Consider the following 16,491-nt stretch of genomic DNA (forward strand, 5'->3'; position numbering starts at 1 on the left):
CTGCCTGGCCAGTAGTGTGGCATCAGATTGGGTGAATCCGGTCTATGTAACAGCTGTAAGGTCTGCATGACATGGTCGCTATTTTGCATCAGAATTGGCTTATGATTTAGTAGCCAAAAGCAGGACTGGGTACAAAACATAGAAGACATGCAAATATTCCATTCACGTGTCATGTCTGTTTTGGATCCACTCCTGTTTTTTTTCGGCTTTACTGATGGATTACTGACCAAATGCTAACCGAGTGAAGGCCGATGCTCCACAAACAGGATCCGTTTTTTTTGGGGTTATTGTTCTGATGGATCAGAGGAAGGTCAAAATAATCAGTGACGGCAACACAAACTTACTGCTGACACCCACTCCACTCTGTCGGGGGGGGCTCTACTTGTATAAGCGTTTAATAGAACAGGTTCTGTAGAAATCTATGTGGAATCAGTGGAATGGTGTAAAAGTGTAAAAGAAGTGCGCTCTTTCACGCTATAGTAGGATCTTGGACCTGTGCACGGTTCTTTATACCTGATGCTAACATTGACCTGTAAGGCTCAAACAAGAGTTCACATTTGAGTTATTTCGTCAGTTTTTGCCTCGTAACTGCTCAAATAAGTGAAGTGTGCAGTGATTCTAAGAGCGACGCCTGTCATCTACATGTCATACTGACTCACAGTATTGTTTCACTACCACAGCAGACTCCCTATGCGTGTTACTGCAAGGCACAGTGTTCTACACAACTATAAAGGCTCTCTGCAGCCACAAATAAATACGTATCGAACCAAATTTTTTCAAAAAATTTGGCGAACCAGCCAAATTTTCTTTTAATTCGCTCATCTCTACTTATAACTACAGCCTAAACTTATTCTAAGCTATTCCAAAATACAGGTTATACATGCAAAAACATTTTTAAAAAAGCAACAGACGTCAAAAGTACAATGTGCCATTAACGCGGAATAAAAGCAATCTTGTAAGGTTTAGGAATGTTTCCTAATCCAGATGTATTTGGATTAATGTCAAGATCTTCTACAGGTATTGGGGATTTCAGATCAAAATTTTGCAGTATGGTGATAAGGAATAGGAATAGCTCCACCCGTACCAGGGCCTCTCCAAGACAAATCCTCTTTCCTACGAAAAGTAAAAAAATTTAATATTTCAGTAGTCAATATTAATATATTATATGATATTTTTTCTATAATTAGTAATTGAGCAAAAGGTTGTTTTCTTCCCAGTTGGGCCAATTGGGTGACCTAACGATATTTAGTCGGGTAAGTACCCATTTTATTACTAGGTTCTGTTAGTGGCTTCAGTCTGGGAAGAGACCGAGTGGGTGTCGGCAGCCGGATCTACAGACTCTAAGTCTGATCGGTCGCATTCCACATTGTCCGAGTGGCAGCATGAGCCCCACAGTGACTGAAGTGTGAGGAGGAGGCTGTAGTGTGACCATGGATTACAACCAGGTATTAGGGAATTTTTTTGTTATAAAGCCACATAACCTGCATCTGAGAAGATCTGCTAACTGTAACCTGTACCAAGACAGAACCACCACTTGCGTAATGACATCATCACAGGCCATGTGAGAATTTGCGCCAGATCTTCAATTAAGATGGCAGCGGCCGGCCAGTCGTGAGTAAATGGATGAAGTAAGTATGATTTTTTTATTCTTATTTTTAAACTTAAAACTCTGTTATTACTATCAGATGTGGCAATCAGCTATGAATGCGGCATCTGAGGGGTACAATGATGGGGAGCAGCACAATCGCTGTTCCCTGTCATTGCACACACTACTTACAAAGAAATTACTTTGTCACAAAGCAAATTTTTTTGTAAAATTCTGCGAAGCAACCAAATTGAATTTCGAAGAACTTTGTAATCTGTACATAGTATATATAGACTATATATGGGTTTATCTACTGTACCTGTAGCCAGAGGCATGAAGGCAACATTTTTCTGAAATTCCTCTTTCTCATTGAGGAAATTTTCTGGGTTGAATTCTTTTGGGTACTTGAAACAAGTAGGATCTTTGAGCACAGTGGTTAATAGTGGGAAAACATCCATATCCTGAAAAAAAAAGACTTTTCACATTTCCATTTTGTATGTTCTTGCAAAGTGCAACCCTTTTTTGTGAGATTTACTAAGCAAACACACACAGATGACAATTTTAACAATATGGATGTAGGACATGCATAGAGGGAAATGTATTAAATATTTTACTTTTCTCCAGCTTTGTGACTTTTCCCCCTTTTTTTTACCACGCTCGACACTTTTCAGAGTGTGAACAGAAGTCTACGGCAGCTCTTTGTTGGTGGAGATTTCATTTTCTGGAGCATGGGCCACCTGAGAAGCTGCAATATTATTAGGATACATGTGCCTCTCAATAGTCTTGGTGCATTGCATGCCAACATAAGACTGAAGTAAAAAAGAAGCATAGCTATGGAGTTAAAGGGCTGTTCAGTTCCCATACAAGCCTCAGAGCTTTTTGAAGTCTGTTCCAGAAAGGAAGGATTAAGTTTGTGTGTAGGAGGAGCTCTCTCTGGCTGGGAACACGTCTAAGATGTCACTATATGTAGTTTAGCCCAATCTCTTCCTCTTGCACCGCTCCCAGCCAGGGTGACCGTTAACGTCCACCTACCCATATTTAAAATTTTGTTTTATAGTTCTGTGATAGATGTTCTTCTACTTACAGATGTAATGGCTGGTGGTGTGGGAGACGTCGTCCTTGAAGAATCCTTGTGAAGATGAGGTCACCTGACTGAACAACGATGACATGCTTCCATAGCTGCAATGACCAGGCATGGAAGGTGATCCCTGGTGATGGATTTTTGGGGAAATGATTTTGGGCAAGTTCACCCATCCTTTATTAATGGTGTGCCTCCCCCTACCTTTTATACCACATTTCTGAATTAAGGGGCACATTTATTAAGACCAGCGCAGGCCTCTTCATAACTTCAGCAGATCCTCTTCCAGTTCTAAAAGTAAGACAGCTTCCAAGCTGTCTTACATTCAGAACTTACAGAGGATCTGCCGACGTTATGAAGAGGCCTGCGCAGGTGACCTCCTTAAGGGGATTGGAAATGGCAATTAGCACAGAAAGAAACTAAATGGATGTACAAATTGGGTTGTCCCCTAAGGGTCTTAATGTGTATAGTAGTTTTGTACCATTCCTCTGAAGCATATGCCATCTCATCGGGATCTGGTTCGACCTTTATATTTATGGGAACTTCATATATAGCTTCGACCTACTGTTGGTTCCATCCGATACCCCCTTTTTTAGTGTCATATAATACTTATATTGATTACACGCTATGATGCATCTGTATATGCTTATTTAACTTTCGTGTTTTTTAATATATTTGGAGACCCCATCTCCCTTACATTATGTCATGGTTTGACATCGCCCTTATGTATCTTATGTAAGGTGTTTCTGTGATATAATGTTATCTCCTTGGTTCTTGGATCTCGCAGGACTTTAATTGGTTTATAACTACGGTACTTGGGTGTTGCCAGATGCTTATACTTAGGCCTCATGCACACGACCGTTGTGTGCATCCGCGGCCGTTGTTCCGTTTTCCATTTTTTTTCGCGGACCCATTGACTTTCAATGGGTCCGTGGAAAAATCGAAAAATGCACCCTTTTGCAGCCGCATCCGTGATCCGTGTTTCCTGTCCGTCAAAAAAATATGACCTGTGCTATTTTTTTGACGGACAACGGTTCACGGTCCTATTCAAGTCAATGGGTCCGTGAAAAAACACGGATGCACACAAGATTTCCATCCGCGTCCGTCATCCTTGTCCGTAGGCTACTTTCACACAGACGGATCCGCTGATCCGTCTGCATAAAAGCTTTTTAGATCAGATTTTTCATTACGTGAAAACTCAGATCCGACAGTATATTCCAACACAGAGGCGTTCCCATGGTGATGGGGACGCTTCAGGTTAGAATATACTAAAAGAACTGTGCACATGACTGCCAGAGGGCAGACCCACCCTCCCTCCCCTGTATTTAACTCATTGGCGGCCAGTGCGGCAGGCCCCCCCTCCCTCCCTTGTATTTAACACATTGGTGGCCAGTGCAGCCGGCCCCCCCTCCCTCCCTTGTATTTATCACATTGGTGGCCAGTGCGGCCGGCCCTCCCTCCCTCCTTTGTATTTAGCACATTGGTGGCCAGTGCGGCCCCCCCTCCCTCCCCTGTATTTAACTCATTGGTGGCCAGCACCTTCCAGGCAGCAGGGGGCAGTCATGTACACAGTTCTTTTAGTATATTCTAACCTGAAGCGTCCCCATCACCATGGGAACGCCTCTGTGTTAGAATATACTGTCGGATCTGAGTTTCACGATCTAACTCAAATCCGTTTTGCGGACCGCCAAAAAAAAGGTCGTGTGCATGAGGCCTTACCTGGAGCATCCGTCTTCTCGTGAGATTTGTGACGTCTACATTTACTTGGAGCATCCGTGTTCTTGTGAGATTTGGGACGTCATCTTGTGTGATCTCTCCTAACACACAGTTTGCTGCATGGTGTGACTTTCAATTGAGGTAATTATTGATTTGTGGGTGTATATAGATGCATCGATCCCTCTATGTATCATTCCCCTGACACAGCTACTGGCGAAACGTGTTGGGTATGCAACTTGCAGACTTTTTCTATGTTTTTATACTCCTCTTATTTGCCTACTGGTTTGTGGCCTTTTGTGCTGGGAGTTATGTATATCTATTTAATTGCGGATGTTTTTTGTGCCGCATTTACTGATGGGATTGTACTTTCCATATTTTATCTCTCTGGAATCCATTTGAACACTTCTATATTTCGCTCCATCTAATTTAATTTACACATACAATCATAAATGTCTGGTAGAAGTAGATTCTACCTCTCATACAAGTCCCCATCGTGAATGGAGAAGATACTGCGCATACGTGGCTTTCTCCATTCACTGCTACGGCACTTCCAAAAATAGCAAAAAAGTGCAAACATTTTTTACCAGTTTTCAGTTATTAATTTAAAATTAATTTATGACTCGGATTTGGCAAATTGTTGGCTGATTGGATTCTCTGTGGATTCTCTATGTGTACCTTTGGTAATGTGTACCCATTAAACTCGACTTCCTTTGTAGTTTTCCTTGGTAAACCCATTGGTATGAGATCTGTGAATCTTTGCAGTTCATGCATTACTGCGTCTGTGTAAGGCATATGGTTCCTGTCTTTGATTGATGGACTGCGAATTCGGCCAATGACTTGATCAATTTCCTTATGCACTTTCGCTGGAGAAAAAAGGAAAAATGGGATTAGCACTGATCTGCATGATTCACAAGCCAATAGAATATAATACATTAAACAATTTTGCATTCACCTGGCATCAGTTTCATGCTGCCCAAACCACCAACCTTGTTACAGAGAGCTATGTTCTACTGTGAAACAGTGCGGTGTTTCAAAAATAAAACAGATTTATCAATGTTTTATGCCACTTTTATGGGGTAAAAAGGAACAATTATGAAACATGCAATTTTTGCGCAATAGTTTGTGACTTTATCCACTTCTCGCCACTTTTCAAAAGTGGTAAGAAAAAGCAGTTAGTCAATTGCAGAAGAGGTGTGGCCTTCCACAGGCCAACTCATTCACTATAATTTATGCCAAATATAAATAAAAATTTTTGCTATTTCCCTACTGATGCCAATACCTGGTGTAGATTTGATTTTCAGAAGTATGGACAGCTGAAGGTGCGCAAAATTGAGCTAGAGGTCTGTCCACTTAATAACTTTGGAGCATTTTGCTACAACAGATTTTCCACTATGAAATTCCAGTCTGCCTCATAGTTTTAAAGAGGAGGAGGAACATGGAGTAGAGTCTAGGAATGTGCAGAAGAGTCCCCTGTATTTCTTCCACCAGCCCTGCTCGCAGGAGAGGTGTGAGGTGGAGAGGATCGGAGTGCTAGCTGCAGTGAGGATCATGGTAGTAGTACTCACAAGGATGATCCTTCTACAGCTCTCCCTGTTCCAAGCACCCACAGTGAAGGGAGGGAGGGGGGTCCGGCCGCACTGGCCACCAATGTGTTAAATACCTGCCTGATGGTGGGTTTGAGATACTCTTGGTGTTGGTGAGTGTTTGGGTGTAAGGTAAATGAAAATAAACTTTTGTCTGTCCACAATAACGAGGACGGTTTGGTGTAAACAGAATAACAGAATAAAGTGGTCTTAAAAGGCAGAAAATGCTCAAAACCCCATATGCTGTTGCGCATTTCTAACCGCGGGAGCAAAACCTGCACATGTGGTCTGTTGCTAACAGCAATCCCCAGCAAAAATGCATACAATGGAGGATGCTGGCAGCGGACCACATGTACCACAAAGACATCCTACACAGGATAGCCAAATGTGTGGATGTGATTGACTATATAAAACAGAAATTTACAAAAAATGGTGCACTACAATAGTATATGCAATTGACAATTTATGGCTAAACCCTCACACTAATATTAAAATAAGACTTTCGCCAATATATTCTTATATCAAGAACATACCGGAGTCTGCGCACCCCGTCAAGCTATCTCAAAGTGGCACGGGACCTAACGCTAACCTACCTGTGCCGTATGGGCAATTACAGGGGCATAAGGTCCCACACACAGCAAACAACTCCCAGTTACCTCCAGCGTGAAATCACATATACAATGGGAGGAGGAAGGAGGCTGTAAGTCCCACCTCTCATGTGACGCAGGCCGCACAGGTGCACCTGAATGTTACCCATAGATCAAAATCAAGGCACATTCAAACCTAGAGTTGCTACACCTCCACTCGTGCATGTACAAACAGAATAAAGTGGTCTTAAAAGGCAGAAAATGCTCAAAACCCCGTATGCTGTTGCACATTTCTAACCGGGGGAGCAAAACCTGCACATGTGGTCCGTTGCTAACAGCAATTCCCAGCAAAAATTAATACAATAGAGGATGCACGCAGCGGACCACATGAACTAGCGCTAGGTCCCGTGCCACTTTGAGATACCTTGACAGGGTGCGCAGGCTCTGGTATGTTCTTGATATAAGAATATATTGGCAAAAGTCTCATTTTAATATCAGTGTGAGGGTTTAGCCATATATTGTCAATTGCATTTACTATTGTAGTGCACCAATTTTTGTAAATGACGGTTTGGTGTAACAAACAACAATCCTTTACTGAAGGTGCAAATACATGTGTTGTTTAGAAGTAGGCATCATTCTTATTAACGTTGCATAGAACTGTTTCTTACAGTTGTTTAGGCTGCAAATAAGAGGCTGACAGTGCAGACTCTATATGAGTCACTTTTCCAATATGTAATTTCTCTTTACTCCAAAAAGAGGTAATTTTCTCTAACTGTAATTCTACCCCCCCCTGTGGGGTGCAATTCTTTAACAAATGTCCACTCTGTCTCTTTCATTATAGAAAGGAGCCTGACATCTCTGTCCAAACCAAATTGCAGCAGAGTCCATAGCCAATATGTGTGCAATACCTTTACGGTCTTGTATTTCTATCAACTCCTTGTAATAGTTGCTAAATCTTTCAGAATAAGTTACCTTTGCTTCATTAGAGGTGTGTCTGATGCTGTCTCCAAATCAGACTGGTTGGCTTCAGCCCCCTTTAGATTGGACGGGTGGTGTAGCCCTGCCTAACTACTGTTGTATGGAGCAATAGTTATCCCTATATTTATTCTTCAGGAAAGAAATTAGCAATACGGTATACAGGAAAAATAACATATTTAACCACAAACCATTGGCTTACTGCACATATGTAGGGAGAGACTTATCAATCCAGGCATGGAGCACTGTGTACTATTTTTCCCTTTATAGAACAGATTTATGAAACTGTCTAAAAGTAAAACTGTCTTTATTGTAGATAGCAACTGATTTCAGAGCACAATACAAAATTAAATTAAATCTGCACTGTGATTAGTTGCTATGGGCAACAAAGTTTTTTTTCAAAACTTCACAACATTTCACAGCAAACTGTAACGGTCAGGGGAGGAAGAGACCGCAAGGCAGGATTCAAGTACAGTACAGCGGACAAGGAGACTGAAGCAAAAACCGGCTTTATTAAGGAACAAAATGAAACTGCTGGAAAATGTGAATAACAGTACAGTATCTCCACACCAGAGGCACAATGGGTCAATGACAGGAATGGTATGAACAGGTGTACATAAATCAACAACAGTGGTAATGAGATTTTGCATAGACACAGAATGATCTAAACAGCAAACAGAAAGCTTACAAGCTACTCTCACTACCAATTACCTATCTAGACTAAATTCCCTTTCTCTATAACCTATCACAGATAAGCACCGTACAGTGTTCATTTTAGGACATGGTCAGATATCATAGTCAAGTATCAAAATAATGCCAATGTGACACCTGACCCTGATACCTGACTCTGACACCTGACACCTGACCCTGACTCTGACACCTGACCCTGACACCTGACACCTGACCCTGACACCTGACCCTGACCCTGACACCTGACCCTGACCCTGACCCTGATACCTGACCCTGACACCTGACCCTGACACCGATACCTGACCCTGACCCTGATACCTGACCCTGACACCTGACCCTGACCCTGATACCTGACCCTGACACCTGACCCTGACACCTGACCCTGATACCTGACCCTGATACCTGACACTGACACCTGACCCTGACACCTGACCCTGACACCTGACTCTCATATCTGAGTTTGACTTATGCTCTTCATAGGTCAGGGTCAAAGTGAGAATGAGTTATAGATATATATTATGTATTTCAAAGAAAAAAATAAGGGGTTGGGTCAGCACAACCTGCCTGTAGGTGCACATCACTATGGCGAAATACATATACAAACGGATAATGCAAATGTGATCGCACACTACATCCAGCACTCTGCCCTCCATGCTGGATGAGACATTGGTTTATATTTTGGCCAAAGCATAGTAAGCCACTCACCGCGTCAAGGTCGTCTCATGAGTGGTCCCTAACTCTTGTTCCTACCTGTTCATAGGCCATGACAGCCACATAAAATCCAGGGAATGCAGGTCAGCATGCAAGCCAAGTGAGGAGGCGTGGCGATCTCCTTGGAGTCATTGCACACCTGACCAGTTAATCTGTCCTTGAGGCTGGTTTTAAAGTCAGTATAAAACTGAGTCTGCTTGTATAGAACCTACCATTAGCCATCTGGCTCCAGGAGAAGTATATGGTGGGTTCAGCATGCATGTTGGTACTTGCATCCCTGGATCCGATGAAAGCTGTAATGGCACCGGACGGGGTTACAAGCAAAGTGTACTTGGCTTGCATGCTGACCTGCATTCCCTGGATTTTATGTGGCTGTCATGGCCTATGAACAGGTAGGAACAAGAGTTAGGGACCACTCATGAGACGACCTTGACGCGGTGAGTGGCTTACTATGCTTTGGCCAAAATATAAACCAATGTCTCATCCAGCATGGAGGGCAGAGTGCTGGATGTAGTGTGCGATCATATATTATGTATTTGTATGCTAAATCACACAACCAAAGTATGTCTATTGCTGAGCTTATAGCTCTGTGTCTAAAATGCTGTAAGCTAACACATTACAGTGTTATGAGCGCATAGCTGATAGCTCAGTGGTAAGGAAGGAAACAAAGGATTTTAGGTTTACTGTGGTTTTGAATGCTACATCACATAGATGAACAAAAAGCCCAAGCTCATACAAGGTAAGCTGGTAGCTCAGTAATGCTGTTGCCCCATGTCCAGGCTTTCTGAGTTCAAAGCCCCTTTCAGCCTCAAAAAAATATTTACATTTTATTATGCCCTAGATAAGAGGCAAATTTAAATGATGTGTGACGCTGATATCTCACATCCTTCACTTCTCAGTGTCACAAAACATTTTAGTTTTACTGTGGTTTTGTATGCTACATCACATAGATGAACAAAAATCACAAGCTCATCCAAGGCAAGCTTGTAGCTCAGTGGTAATGCTGTTGTCCCATGTCTAGGCTTTCTGAGTTCAAAACCCATTTCAGCCTCTAACAAGTGTTTATATTTTATTATGCCCTAGATAAGAGGCAAATTTAAATGATGTGTGACGCTGATGTGTGACGATGATATCTCACGTCCTTCATTTGTCAGTGTCGCAAGGGATCTTTGGTTTACTGTTTTTTGCTATACTACATCTCATAGATCAAAAAAATCACCACCTTTAGTGTCTAGAGCAGGGATCAGCAACCTTCGGCACTCCCGCTGCTGTGAAACTACAACTCCCAGCATGCAAACATGGTCGGCTGCTCTGACAACTCACATGGAAGTTAATAGAGCATTCTGGGAGTTGTAGTTTCAGAACATCTGGAGTGCCGGAGGTTGCTGATCCCTGGTCTAGAGCTATAGCTCAGTGGTAAGACACTTGCTTTGCATGCAGTGTTCATGGGTTCAAAACTCCTTTCAGGCTTTTAATAAAATTAATATTTTATATTTTATTGAGCTTTAGATCAGAGACAAATTCAAATGGTGTGTGATGTAAGTAGTCCTTTTTTATTTTATTAAGAGTACATGGGCAGCACTATAGTAAAGGGGGCCCTGTATACAGAGCTGTATCCTGGATTTTACATATCTACTGTATATATGTGTATTATACACACAGTGTGCTATAGCTTCACCACACTGAGATCTGCTCAGAAAGCTGATATACATATTACTGGTTTATCCACAGACACGATATATGATCATACAGATGGCAGTACTATGTGATAGCTTCTAAGTATAGAAAAACCATGTGGTAATGTTATAGCTTGGAGGTTACATTAATGGCTTTACAGGTTGAAGTCCCCAGAAAGACATATGTTTTTTTCTTTAATAGCATATACTATAATAAATAATATGTCATTATCCCATAGGATACCAGCGCTGTACATGTATGTCGCTGGAAACACGGTCACAAATCCCAGCGCCATACAGGTACAGCGCTCTGATCGGGCGGCCACAGGAGCTACTCCCGCCCGATCAGCTGCAGGGGTCCGGTAGGCACTAACAGTTGGACCCCTGCTGTATGCACCGGCATCGGTGAAAACACTGATGCCTGCTCATTAACCCTTGCCCTGCCGCGGTCAGCGCTGACGGCTGCATGTGCGGTATCCCCGTGGTGCTGTGACGTCAGCCTGGTGTCTAGCCCTGTCAGTCAATGGGGGGAGGGGTGTGTGTGCAGATCACAGGGGGTGTTATAGAGCATTGCTCAGAATAGGGTTGCCACCCATACGGGAATGACCCGGACAGTCCGGGTTTGCAATCCTGTGCCCGGGTACAAGCCTTTGTCAGACCCAGGCACAGGATCAGCTGTGAATGATGGCGGCGGTGGCTGGGCACAGGGAGATGAGCGCTTCCATTGTGGAAGCGCTCATCTCCATAGTCATCTGTATCGCCGTCCTCAGGACAGCGATAGAGACGGCTGTGCTGCGGCAGGGGAGGGAGAGGCGTCTCCCTCCCCTGTTCCTCTGATAGGCTGCGGGCCTTGTGCCTGCAGCCTATCAGAGGCTGGTGCAGGCGGCGCGATGATGTCATTACGCCGCCTGAGCCATACAGCACGGTACACAGGCCGGGAAGAGGTAAGTAAAAGTTTTTTTTTGTTTTTTTTTAGAGAAGAGAGGCACCTGAAATTGGCACATATGGGGGAAGGGGTGGAAAGAGGCACCTTATACTGGCACATATTGGGGAGGAGGAGAAATGAGGCACTTGAAACTGGCACATATGGGGGAAGGGGGGGGGGGAGAGGCACCTTATACTGGCACATATTTGGGGGTGGAGGAGAAAAGAGGCACTTGAAATTGGCACATATAGGGGAAGGGGTGGAAAGAGGCACCTTATACTGCCACATATTGGGGGGGGGAATGAGGCACTTGAAACTGCCACATATGGGGAAGGGGGGGAAAGAGGCACCTCATACTGGCACATATTGGGGGGGAGAATGAGGCACTTGAAACTGCCACATATGGGGGGGGAGGGAGGGAAAGAGGCACCTTATACTGGCACATATTGGGGGGGATAGATGAGGCACTTGATACTGGCACATATAAGGGAAGGGGGGGGAAGAGGCACTTTATACTGGCACATATTGGGGGGGGAAATGAGGCACTTGATACTGGCACATATAAGGGAAGGGGGGAAGAGGCACCTTATACTGGCACATATTGGGCGGGAGAAAAGAGGCACTTCTTACTGACACATGGGGGCATCTATGGGGGGCACTTCTTATTGGCACATTATTTGGGGGCTTCTACTGAGGCCACAAAGAAGGGGTATTTTATATGGGGGGCTCTGTGTGGTACTACTATTATCAGGGGGTTTATCTGTTTCTGCAGTATAGTATTGGGGAGCACAGCGGCACAGTATTGGGGGTAGTAGGATGATTTGTCCAGAAGATGGGAGGATGATGGAAAAGTAGTAAACTAAGATTTTTATTGTCAAACTGCAGAGACGAGAAATGGCTGAAAAATGGTGTCTGGTCTGAAGGTTTGAAAGGAGAAGATGAGGAAAGAGAACATCTACATCAAAGGAGACGTCACTGGATGTAAGAGGTATGAGGCGCTGTATTTCTGTAGTGACGGGATCAGGGGCGTAACGATCGTGGTGCGACAGCGACCAGGGGTGGAGGCGGGACATGGGTGTGGCTGGAGGTGGGACATGGGCGTGGTTGGAGGCAGGACATGGGTGGGGCCTGGAAGGGGGCCCTCCCTCCCTTATGTTCAGGTTTGGCTTGAAGAAAAGGTGGCAACCCTAAACGCCATGCGCAAAACCCGAGCATGGTACAAAGAAGTTGCGGTCTACTTGGTGCAGGTTGCCTTGTACAAGTCTTTTGTGCTGTCACGGAGCGCTGGCAGCACAGGGAAATTCCTTCAGTTCTATGAGGCAGTCCTCAAGGACCTGATCTTTTCTGACCGGGAAAGAGCAGGCCGGAGTACCTCGGGAATTGGAGGCGCCCGGATCGTCCCTGGCCAACACTTTCCAGGTGTGGTTCCCCCATACTGGAAAGAAGGGACGGTCCCAAAAAAAGTGCAGCATGTGTAACAGGAGGGGGTAACGGAAGGACACCACCACTCAGTGTGACACGTGCCCCGATCATCCAGGCCTCTGTATTGACGGTTGCTTCAGGGAGTACCACACTTCCATGGAGTACTAAATTTATAATCCCCTTCCCCAGGGGCGGACTGACTGGTTGGGCACTTCGGACATGGTCCGAGGGCCCGGCCGGGATGGGGGCCCGCCGCAGAATAGCATAATGTGTTATGCCCAGCGCCCCGATTTCGAATGTTATGCTGGCCTGGTAATGGTGGTAATGGCAGCGGGGCCCGGTGCAGTCACTGTATTCTATCGCACCGGGCCCCGCTCACTGTAATACTAAGTTTCATATGTGAACAAGAAGAGAAATCCTCTGCGATCCTCTCCCTCTCCGTACTCACAAACTCAGTAACAGCCTGGCAGGCCGGGCGGCAGCGTAACTCACTGACGTCACGCGCCTGCTCCGCCTGCTTCATTGATAAAGTGGGAGGAGCAGGCGCGTGACGTCAGTGAGTTGCGCTGCCGCCCGGCCTGCCTGCTACTGAGTTTGTGAGTACAGAGAGGGAGAGGATCGCAGAGGATTTCTCTTGTTCTTGTTCACATATGAAAATTTGTATTACAGTGAGCGGGGCCCGGTGCGATAGAATACAGTGACAGCACCGGGCCCCGCTGCCATTACAACACCAGATGCTGGCCCCCAGACCCTGTATTGGGGGTCATTCACTCACAGGACACTGTTATGGGGGTATCTGTGGATGACACATATATAGCATAAGGTGCTATATATGTGTCACCCACAGTGCCATCCACAGAGCCCCCACAACAGTGCCATCCACATAGCCCCCACAACAGTGCCATCCACAGAGCCCCCACAACAGTGCCATCCACAGAGCCCCCACAACAGTGCCATCCACAGAGCCCCCACAACAGTGCCATCCACAGAGCCCCCACAACAGTGCCATCCACAGAGCCCCCACAACAGTGCCATCCACAGACCACCATTAGTTCAAAACCCACCAAAAGCACACCTTTTGGTTCAAAATATTTTTTAATTTGGCTATTCCCCACCCCTCTTGTAATTGTTCTGCTACTTGTGGGCTGCGCAGGCATGAGTTCAGTCACTTCGGTGCGCTATCCCGTCCTGCAGCGCGTGATCCCGTGAGACCCGCCGCCAGGGGCGTAGCTAGAAATGCATGGGCCCCATAGCAAAAAAAAATTATGGGCCCCCCCCCCCGTGCCATCCACAGATCCCCCTCCCCTAAATAGTGCCATCCACAGATCCCCCTCCCTTAGATAGTGCCATCCACAGATCCCCCTCCCCTAAATAGTGCCATCCACAGATCCCCCTCCCTTAAATAGTGCCATCCACAGATCCCCCTCCCCTGAATAGTGCCATCCACAGATCCCCCTCCCCTAAATAGTGCCATCCACAGATCCCCCTCCCCTAAACAGTGCCATCAACAGATCCCCCTCCCCTAAATAGTGCCATCCACAGATCCCTCTCCCCTAAACAGTGCCATCCACAGATCCTCTCCCCTAAACAGTGCCATCCACAGATCCCCTCCCCTAAACAGTGCCATCCACAGATCTCCCTCCCCTAAACAGTGCCATGTATCAAGTATCAAGTGCCCCGCTCCCCCCATGGCAGTAACAGTCACAGTAACAACAGTGCCATCCACATAGCCCCCACAACAGTGCCATCCACAGAGCCCCCACAACAGTGCCATCCACAGAGCCCCCACAACAGTGCCATCCACAGAGCCCCCACAACAGTGCCATCCACAGAGCCCCCATAACAGTGCCATCCACAGACCACCATTAGTTCAAAACCCACCAAAAGCACACCTTTTGGTTCAAAATATTTTTTAATTTGGCTATTCCCCACCCCTCTTGTAATTGTTCTGCTACTTGTGGGCTGCGCAGGCATGAGTTCAGTCACTTCGGTGCGCTATCCCGTCCTGCAGCGCGTGATCCCGTGAGACCCGCCGCCAGGGGCGTAGCTAGAAATGCATGGGCCCCATAGCAAAAAAAAATTATGGCCCCCCCCCCCGTGCCATCCACAGATCCCCCTCCCCTAAATAGTGCCATCCACAGATCCCCCTCCCTTAAATAGTGCCATCCACAGATCCCCCTCCCTTAAATAGTGCCATCCACAGATCCCCCTCCCCTAAATAGTGCCATCCACAGATCCCCCTCCCTTAAATAGTGCCATCCACAGATCCCCCTCCCCTAAATAGTGCCATCCACAGATCCCCCTCCCCTAAACAGTGCTATCAACAGATCCCCCTCCCCTAAATAATGCCATCCACAGATCCCTCTCCCCTAAACAGTGCCATCCACAGATCCCCTCCCCTAAACAGTGCCATCCACAGATCCCCCTCCCCTAAACAGTGCCATCCACAGATCCCCTCCCCTAATCAGTGCCATCAACAGATCCCCCCTCCCCTAAACAGTGCCATCCACAGATCCCCCTCCCCTAATCAGTGCCATCAACAGATCCCCCCTCCCCTAAACAGTGCCATCCACAGATCCCCTCCCCTAAACAGTGCCATCCACAGATCCCCCTCCCCTAAACAGTGCCATCCACAGATCCCCCTCCCCTAAACAGTGCCATCCACAGATCCCCCTCCCCTAAACAGTGCCATCCACAGATCCCCCTCCCCTAATCAGTGCCATCAACAGATCCCCCCTCCCCTAAACAGTGCCATCCACAGATCCCCCTCCCCTAATCAGTGCCATCAACAGATCCCCCCTCCCCTAAACAGTGCCATCCACAGATCCCCTCCCCTAAACAGTGCCATCCACAGATCCCCCTCCCCTAAACAGTGCCATCCACAGATCCCCCTCCCCTAAACAGTGCCATCCACAGATCCCCCTCCCCTAAACAGTGCCATCCACAGATCCCCCTCCCCTAATCAGTGCCATCAACAGATCCCCCCTCCCCTAAACAGTGCCATCCACAGATCCCCTCCCCTAAACAGTGCCATCCACAGATCCCCCTCCCCTAAACAGTGCCATCCACAGATCCCCCTCCCCTAAACAGTGCCATCCACAGATCCCCCTCCCCTAAACAGTGCCATCAACAGATCCCCCTCCCCTAAACAGTGCCATCCACAGATCCCCCTCCCCTAAACAGTGCCATCCACAGATCCCCCTCCCCTAAACAGTGCCATCCACAATATCAGGTGCCTATCCCCCCCCATCTGTGCCAGTATCAGGTGCCACCCCCCCCAGGTGCCAGTATCAGGTGCCAACCCCCCTTCCCCATGTGCCAGTATCAAGTGCCCCGCTCCCCCCATGGCAGTAACAGTCGGGTATTAAAAAAATAAAATAAACACTTCTACTTACCTCCATGTCAGCGATGCGATGCAGCCTCTTCCTGTGTCCAGCCCTGTATTGTGTCCCGCCCTGTATGTCCATATATGGAGTCAGTGCTTGTATTTCAGAAAAGGTTTCTGCTGGGATTCGAACCCACGACCTTCAGTATCAGAGGCAA

The 16,491-nt window shown here is 46.4% G+C and overlaps 1 protein-coding gene across 1 annotated transcript in view; it reads right to left on the minus strand.

Moving 5' to 3' along the window:
• Positions 1–898: 898 nt before the first annotated feature.
• LOC121009422 (cytochrome P450 2G1-like) overlaps positions 899–16,491 on the minus strand; it is a 65,269-nt gene continuing 49,676 nt past the window's right edge. The window contains exons 7-9 of the mRNA XM_040442532.1: positions 5,055–5,242; positions 1,905–2,046; positions 899–1,113 (exon numbers count right to left, since the gene is read on the minus strand). Coding sequence (XP_040298466.1) covers positions 932–1,113; positions 1,905–2,046; positions 5,055–5,242 — 512 coding nt within the window. The 3' untranslated portion in view covers positions 899–931. The remainder of the gene's footprint in view (positions 1,114–1,904; positions 2,047–5,054; positions 5,243–16,491) is intronic.

This window comes from Bufo bufo, chromosome 8 (genome assembly GCF_905171765.1).
Source record: "Bufo bufo chromosome 8, aBufBuf1.1, whole genome shotgun sequence".
Classification (NCBI taxonomy): Eukaryota; Metazoa; Chordata; class Amphibia; order Anura; family Bufonidae; genus Bufo; species Bufo bufo.